At 35.5% G+C, this 9,029-nt stretch overlaps 1 protein-coding gene across 1 annotated transcript; it reads left to right on the top strand.

Annotated features, from left to right (window-relative positions):
* The first annotated feature begins 204 nt into the window (after nt 1-204).
* On the top strand, nt 205-4,870 carry LOC112031031 (uncharacterized). Its single transcript, XM_024063708.2, has 6 exons — nt 205-858; nt 1,501-2,163; nt 2,361-2,810; nt 3,658-3,830; nt 3,978-4,161; nt 4,636-4,870. Exons 1-6 carry the CDS (start codon nt 454-456, stop codon nt 4,726-4,728), a joined length of 1,968 nt encoding a protein of 655 aa, XP_023919476.2. The 5' UTR covers nt 205-453; the 3' UTR covers nt 4,729-4,870.
* The last annotated feature ends 4,159 nt before the right edge of the window (nt 4,871-9,029 follow it).

The following is a 9,029-nucleotide window of genomic DNA, read 5'->3' as shown; positions in this document are numbered from 1 at the left end:
ATATTTATCAAAACCAATCAATAGGGTATTTATTATGTAATTTCATTTTTTATTTAGTCTTATTTAATATTTTTTCTTAGAATTATTATTATTATTTTTGATAAATTGAATCTATAATTTAATATTTTTTTTTGAGGGTCTATAATTTAATATTTGTTGATTGCAAAAAATATATAGTTTTTGTTAAAATCCACACTCATACAACCCAAAAAAAAAAGGCAAAACCCAAAACCCAAAACCCTTGCTAGTCCAACGTACCACAACGGTACCACCCATCTCTCTCTCTCTCTCTCTCTCTCACACACACAGAGTTTAGGGTTTCATATTCATTCATACTATCCTCAAAAACCAATTTCAGGGTTTTTCAATCCTTTGCCACACAATACATTGTTAGGGTTTCGATTCCTTCTCTTCTCAATTCGTTAACTCACAAACAGATTTTTTGAAACAACAATGGCCGACGTGGTGCAATATCGGCTGGAGCGCATGGTGAACGAGCTCGACGACTTCGAGCGGCGCGGGCTCTTCACGCGCCGCGAGATCGCCGAGATCGTCAAGCAGCGCCGCAAGTACGAGTACCGCCTGAAACGGCCTAGCCCGCTCAAGCAGGACTACGTGGCTTACATCGAGTACGAGACTCAGCTCGACTTGCTCCGCCGACTCAGGAAGAAGTCGGTGGCGCGTGAGCTCAAGGCTAAAGGAAACATGAAGATGAAGCAGTACCATTCGGACTTCGCCGGCGTCACCAGGATCGTCGAGATTTTCCGCCTCGCTGTTACAAGGTTTAAAGGCGATATCGATTTGTGGTTTCGGTACCTTGAGTTTTGTAGGCTAAAAAGGAATGGAAGAATGAAAAAGGTGAAGTCTTTTTCTTTTTTAAATGATTTTTTTTTTTTTTTTGGCTTTGTTTGGTTACTGAGAAAGTGAAGGAAAGTGTTGCTTTAGATTGTAAAATGAGAAGGTCAGCTTAAATTTTTTTTTTTTTTGGGTAATTTCTTAGGCAGTAATGAGAACCTAATATAATACTAGTAGAATGGAAGAGAAGAATAGAAGAATACACATGAACAATTGGATATATAGATGACTTAATGGTTTTGGGATTAAGGTTTTGTTGTTGTTGTTATTGTAGTAATTGTTCCTTGTGCATTGTTTGGTTGCTAAGAAAAAATTGAGAGGGACATAAAAAGGTTCAATTTTTAGCTTTATTTTGCATTTTGTTGTTTTAGTGCTAGAGAAGCAAATGCAAGGGTTTTATGCCCCATTTGGTTGCTGATTGATTGGAGGAATAGACTGAGATTGGAATACTAATGATATTTAGAGAGGAAAAAAAAAGAGGGATTTGAATAATTGGCCTATCCAATTAGCTGCAATTATGCCCAGTTAAGTATAACCCTCTGCTTTATGATACCGTAAGGATGGAAAAAGAAATGATGTCATTGAAATTTTGTCTTTTTGGTGATTCCATGTTCTGAGAAATATTTTTGTCATAAACTTGTGCAGGTATTGGCCCAGGTAATTAGGTTCCATCCAAAGGTCCCAGGAGTTTGGATATATGCTGCAGCTTGGGAATTTGACCATAACTTAAATGTTGCAGCTGCCCGTGCTCTCATGCAGAGTGGTTTGAGAGTCTGTCCAACTTCAGAAGACCTTTGGGTAGAGTATCTTCGGATGGAACTTACGTACCTTAATAAGTTAAAGGCCCGGAAGGTTGCACTCGGGGAGGATGAGGGAACTCTGGTCCGTGATAGTAAACTTGCTGATGAAAAAGAATGGAGAGAAGAAAACAAGGATTTATTTATGTCCCTTAAAGATGAAGAAGAAAATAATGATGGAGCAAATGTTGAAAATGAGGGGCTAAAGATGAAAGTAGACTTGTTTCGGCAGCAAGGTTTGAGCGTTTTAGAAACTATCTATAGTGCAGCAGTCAAAGCGCTCCCTTCTAGTTTTAGCCTGAGAAAGCGGTTGTTTGAGATATTGGAAGCAACAGACCTAGCACATTCTGAGGAAAAGTGTGAGGAGATGCTAAATGACATGAAGAGAGATTTTTCAACAGAACCAGAATATTGGGACTGGCTTGCAAAACTTGAAATTGTTGGTCCTAAAAGTACACAAGATATGAGTGAACAAAAAATTGTGCTTTCTCAGGTGCAAAAAACAATTCAGGTATAAACCCTTGAACTACTGAAATATTCTATTTGGTGTGACTAATTGTTCCTGCATTGTGATAGCTTGACAAACATCTAGGATCTATGCTTTCCTTACTATGAAATTGAAATAGACATACATGCATGTTCTGAATGCAGGCCTGTTTTTTTACTTTATAAATCTAATGGTCGGATTTGATGCTTTCCCTTGTATAGGTTTATGAGGAGGCTTTAAATATTGTACCTTCAGCCATGATGTTTAATCTGTATGCAAAGTTTTTGATGGGTGTTATTGCTCCCCCAGAACAAGAAAACCAAAATTCTTTGCTACCCAGTCATACTGTAAATTATACTTCGCATCTTTTGATGGTATATGAGAAGGCTGAAACAATGGGTTACATTACAGAGGACCTTGCTTGCCAACATATTTCATTTTATTTGCAATTGGGACAATTGGATGAAGCTAGGAAACTGGCAGAAAAGCTTTGCAGTGGAAAACTATCAGATTCAGCACAGTTATGGCTATTAAGGGTCTCAATAGAAATTAGATGCATTACGAAGGATTATTCTTCTCCAAGTAAAGCTGATCTACAATCCATCTTTGAACTTCTAACAAAAGTTCTGCCGAAAGTGTCCATCTCGAAAGCTGAAAGCTTGTGGCTAATGGTATGTTGTCATTTACCCATATACTTTTCTGTTATCTCCTGTTGCAGTTCAGATTATTATGATTGTCTGTCACAGCATTTGTATTTTCGTGTGATTTAATCTTCAGCAGTTTGATTGTGGATGCTCAACTAAGGATTTTGTCAATATACAATCAATTGTCAGCTATTATAAATATTCTTGAACTGATTATAGAGAATGGCTTGTCTAAGTTCATGTATCAGAACTCTCATGAGGCCTCCACCTTCTTATGAGTTATGATGCAGCATAGAGTTGCAAGAAGGAAAAAAAAAAAAAGGGGGTGGGGGGCAAATAATAATCTGGTGTTCACAAAAAAATCTCTTTAAACCCTCAAACAAAATTAAAATTCTACTAAACCCAAATCTCATAATCTAGACCAATGGAATTAATCAACATTAATCTGGTGTTTGCACCATCTTAGTTACTTATGATCCTGTTCTCCTTGGTGGTTCTATGCTTTTGAACTACTGTTTGTGATTAATTTCATATTATATATAATGCTGAGCACACTTCAATTGAACACAGCTTTAATCCCATTTATATCATACTTGGTTAAATAGTAATGGGAAGCTCAATGCATGAAATAGCTACTAAGAATTTAATAATTTAAAAAAAAAAAAATCAATTTTTAATTTTCAATTTTTTTTCAGGTGAATATCTTAAATATGAATGGCTTGGGAGCTTTCTTCCTAGTTGAAAACATGTGCCAAATGTTTTTGTTGGACCAAATTGAGTTGAATTGGGTCCAATTTGTGCATTATACATATACACTAAAATAATATTCTTTGAAAGGTGTTTGGGATTTTCTTGACATTATCTCATATTGCAGGCCCTCAAGTTCTTTGCAAATCAGAAGCGTTTTTTTGACAAGCTGGTAGAGATTTCTCTTGCTTCATTAGCTCGAGATGGTGGCAGTGAAAGTGGCTTTTCCCTCTCTTCTGCTATCGTTAATTTTGTTCTTCAAAAGGATGGAGTTCAGCATGCAAGAGAGATGTATAAGCAGTATGTCGCTGGTTTCTGAGCTACTGAGCATTTATTTTATGAATTTTTCAAAATTTCCACATTCTTTGGTGCATGGATTTAATAATATTACTTCTTGCAGTTGCCTTAACTACAGGTTTCTAAACTTCTATCATGTTTCAATTACAGATTTCTTGTTTTGCCGCATCCTGGTCTTGCTATATACAAAAATTGCATTGAATTGGAATCAAATCTTTCATCTGTTGGTGATAAAGATGGCATTGTAAATGCCCGCAAGTTATATGAATCTGCACTTGCCACTTACGGCCAAAATGTGAGCTTGTGGCAAGATTACTATTCAATGGAGGCCAAGGTAACCTTTGCTCTACTTTCTTTGAATGGTGGGATATGCTATTTTATTTTTTCCAGTATCTAAGACCTACCATACAATGAGCCCTGAGGATTAATTGTGGCTCACCTTGCTTAACATGACCATCCTATATCTGGATCTTTGCAATTTTCATTTCCAAAATCAAAGGTCATGACCAAAAAAAGAAGGAATTTCATGGTAGGTTTGTTATTGATTGAAAATTCATGCAGGTGCAGCCCATGAGAGCTCACCTCACCAGTACTTTGTGCTGCTTGGACTCTAGACAAAAGACAAATTCTTGTTGATGCATATTATTTGTTTAATTTTTTTTCCCAACTGTGTTCCTATTGAATGAAACTTTTTATATTTTTTTATTTAATTTTTAAGTAGAACTTTAAAAAACTTTTTTTTTTGTTTTTTTTTTGTTTTTGGGTAGAATGTACTCATAAGTTCTCTTTATTTTCACCATTTTAACAGATGGGAACATCAGAAACAGCAACTGCTGTCCATTGGCGTGCACGGAAGACCCTAAAAGACTCAACTGCGCTCATTGCACCTCTCAATTTATGATTATTTCTGTATATGCCATCCAAAACTCAATTTTGACCTCTTCCTTTTTTTGAATGTATTTTAAGAGAAACAGATAAATAGGACTACTTATAGTTCATTGCGTAACAACAAAAATGAGCAAATTTAATTTTCTTTCTTTCTCTGTCAAGTGTGTTTGTGTATTCAAATTTAGTTTTCATTCTTGCTGTGTCTAGCGTGTGTGTCAGTGCGAGTGCATTTGCCCTTGAAAGCTTCCATGTCTGTGTTGAAAGGGAAGGCTTGAATCCTTTGATTATGTTTAATATTATTGTTTAACTTTGAGCAGACCACATTGTAAAAAATTAATTATTTTTTAGGATTCAATATTTATGTGAGTAATCGGTTCAACCAATTTTAGATGTACTACAACATCATTGACATTGATTGTTGTGCTTATATAGTCCTTTTTCATCTAAATACAATATTTTTCTTGTGTTCAAGTCAATCTCTCATTCAGAGTTGATAACACTGCCTGTATTAAGCCAGTTAGGTTAGGACCAAATTTAAAAATGGTTTTGACTAATGCCTTGGGGTGGTTGAATGAAAGAGTCACTCGAAACTGGATACCATTTTTTTTTTTCAGTGCTTTGGTTCATATTTTATGGTTGAAAAGGATGGGCTCCATTAAGGGTTATAAATATTTCTATTTAGTTTTTATTGCACATGGTTGGGCGCATTGCGTTTGCGGATTTCATAATTTGAAAATTCTGTTGTAGGATTGCACGTTGGAATATGGATCCAGGTCTGTGATGTGTTTCCAATGCCCTTTTATTTGTTTATAATTATTTGATGATGGTTAGGTTTTCATCTATTTTACTATTTCCTCTTCATTGAGACAAAGATTACAATTTTATTCCCCTCTTCATTGAGTGAGACAACGTGATGTTAATAGTTTTCATTTGCTTTTGCTAGTCTTAGTGCAACCTTTAATGTTAATTAATTTGCCTTTTGATTTATTGATACAAGAGGGGTTTGTCTTAGTTTTTATTGATTCGCTTCTTCTTGTGAGGTTTGGGGTTCAATTGGCTCATTGTGGATTGATTGGGGAGATACCTTTGTGGTCATTTGGGTCAATTTGCTCTTTGGAGCTTTATTTTGGTTGATTCAAGCACATCCTTTATTAGTACTAGTCACGGACCTGCGCATTGCGTGTGATAATATTTTTAAGATGATTTCATTAAATTTATTTCTTGCAATCTGGGCTAATTTAATAAACAGTAATGTATTTTATAATTATATTTTTATTTATTATAGGAACAATCACAAATGTAATATATATAATTTTTGTCGTACCAAAATGAAAACCATACAATTTTTCTCAAGAATTCAAAAGGTAGCAAAAATATTAATTTTTAATAAAAATTATTTATAACATTTTGTGTATCATTAAAAATTATATAAAATTTGAAAATTATTATTTTTAGTTTAAAAAAAAAAAACTTTTTCAAATTCAGTTGTATCTATCGNTTTTCAAATTCAATGTATCTATCGTACAATCAAAAACACCAAAAATGTATATATATATATATATATAAAACAACAAAACCTACAATTCAAAAAAGTAAGGAAAAAATAAAAATCACATCAAAGTCAAACTTCTTCTTCCGAATATGTAAAACATTTCAGACATGATGTGATCAGGCCAAATATCCAATGTATAATCAAATTCAAAATTTTTAATAAGTTATAATTTTATATATAATGATTGTAACCAAGAGCACAAAGGGGAAATTTAGAGAAATTGTTTTGTAAAAATAAGAAGTATTGCGTTAATACTATCATAATCTAACCCAACATATGAAAAACGAATAGATAAATAAGTAATTTTAAAAATTGAATTTTTTTCTTAAAAATCTCAAAGAATATACAAATGAGATAAGATTATGAGAATCAAAATATTCATAAATGCTTAAAACAATTACTCAAGCATCTAAAAATATCATATAATAAAAACATAACAATTTGTTGCTAATTTGTTCAACAAAATATTTACAAATAATGAAAGAAAACTAACAAATACCATCTTCTTCAATTGCATTAACTGTTCTTCATTGTATTGTCCAAATAAACTAAAACTTGATAACAACACAAAATATGGACATATTATAATATGATTTTTCCTTAAATCTGGTCAACAATATTAAAACTATTTTGTGTTGTAAATAAAATGATAAAAAAATATGTGCTTCAAGTAACACATATTGTAGGGGGGGAAGGCCTAGGAGCATATCTACGTGTATATTGGGCCAAAGGCCCAACCCGATGATGCAAATAATCCAAGGACGAGTAAAACACTTTCATAAGGTTCTGCATTAGTAAGTAAAGAGAAAACTCCTATTAAAGCCACCCAGGGGGGTGCCTGAGGAAGAATCCCTCATCGGCTAGGCGAGGCCGAGTCAGAAGGTATGGTCTGCCATCAAGAGTAATGCCCCCAACCATTCTACCATAGAGAATAAGTTTCAAGAAGAAAAAGGACAAAGGGAGCTATGAAATATCTAAGAAAAAGCTACTAACATAGCATGAATGCTCTGCAGTTGACTGAGCAATGCTTTAAGCCTTACAGCTACTCCCAAAGACTTTAGGGAGGGGTTGATGGGACAAGTATCAAGACTATCAATCCAAATCTACACGTGGAAGGATAAAAGAAGGGGGATAGAAGTATAAAACTGGAGGGTACAATGAAAGAAGGGGGGGGGGGACACTGTTGAGTGGATTTATAGGAACACTTGCCTCCTCGGACAAGAAGTTCTTCATGTTAGTATCCCTTATTTGTGCATGATTACCATCCAATTCCATATTAGCCGTTGTCCAATTCACTAGGGCCTAGTTCTTTGACCCATTTCTACAAATTCATTGTTTGGGCCATTTGAGCCTAAGTCCATTCATCCTGGACTGAGCCATAAATCTAGTCCTTACAATTGGCACCGTCTGTGGGGAGAACTTGTGTCATAGTGAGTGCAATGCTTAACTATGATAGTATCAGGTCCACACCAGGCAGAGTCTTTGGGATCCCAGCATGGCGATCCTTTTGTCAGTCTTGAGCAAAGAGGTGACCGAGAGGGAAGTATGCATACCGCTCATACTGATAGGAGTCAACTTCGATGAACACAGGGAGGATTGCTTGAGGGGGCACAATTCTAGGGGCTTTTAACATCAAGTACACGCCTTATACCTCTGTCAAGGGCCAAGCCCTCACGAACCTGGTGGCCAAGTTCCCTGAACCTCCGTCAGAGGAAGTGGCAGCGATACAAAGCATGGATGGAAAATCACAAATCAAAGGGGCTCTGGAGTGGGGCTAGTCCTAGTTCTCCCGATCTTTATAAGTGTTCAAACAAAACCCAAGTCAATGCTTGGGGGAAATTAACACTATTACATCTTTACAAATGTTTAAACAAAACCATAGTCATACCTGGAGTCCTCGGACCAAATGCTATGAGGAAATTAACACAAACTAATATTTTTAATAAAGTGTTAAAACAGAACCTTAGTCAAGTCTAAAGTCCTTGGACCAGATGCTAAGGGGAAGTTAAAACACTGTGACATCTTTTATAACTGCTTAAACTGAATCTAAGCTATGTACAGCTCCTCGGACCACGTGCCTTGGATGATTTGACATTTTCTATTTATTTTTGCTAGGTATTAAAACAGTTCCCAGATTATATCCATCTCCTCGGGTCACTTGCTTTGGGTTCATTATTCTCCATTGGTTGCATAGTTTGCAGTTTAAGCACATGGTCATTTTCCTTATTAGTTTTGCACAGTTAATTTATCTAAGCTAGCAACAATGCATCACTGTTGGCGTTAAAGAGTTAGGGTGACAATGTTTCGTTACTATCAACAACATCAGTTTAAAGTCCCATTGGAGGGAAAAGTAACAACACCAACATCCATGAAATAGTTATTGCAGAGGAAGGAAAGATTCATAAAGTAAAAAAAAAAAAAATGCAGCCATTTTTATTAAATAAAGGAAAGGTACATTATACATAGTAGCAAACTTCCACCACAGAAGGGGAAGACCAAGGTGATGAAGAAAAAAGGAAAATCACTCGTTGAGATCCTTTTTCTCCTAGCTGCAAGATGTTTTGCTATCAAGGCTGAAAAATGGGAGACCTGTCTACCCTTTTTCTCCTAGCTACAAGATGTTCTGCTATCAAGGTAAAACCTAAACTTTGTCGCACCAAAAATCTGATGCGATCCGCACTTGCCTTGGGCCTTGGCAGGAGAAAGAGAGTCTTCTTTCTTGCTCGATTGAAAAACAGGAACATCTTTGGCCTCCGCTTCCT

This window comes from Quercus suber, unplaced genomic scaffold (assembly GCF_002906115.3).
Source record: "Quercus suber isolate HL8 unplaced genomic scaffold, Cork oak 2.0 scaffold_280, whole genome shotgun sequence".
Classification (NCBI taxonomy): domain Eukaryota; kingdom Viridiplantae; phylum Streptophyta; class Magnoliopsida; order Fagales; family Fagaceae; genus Quercus; species Quercus suber.
This window is presented reverse-complemented; position numbering and strand designations above follow the sequence as displayed.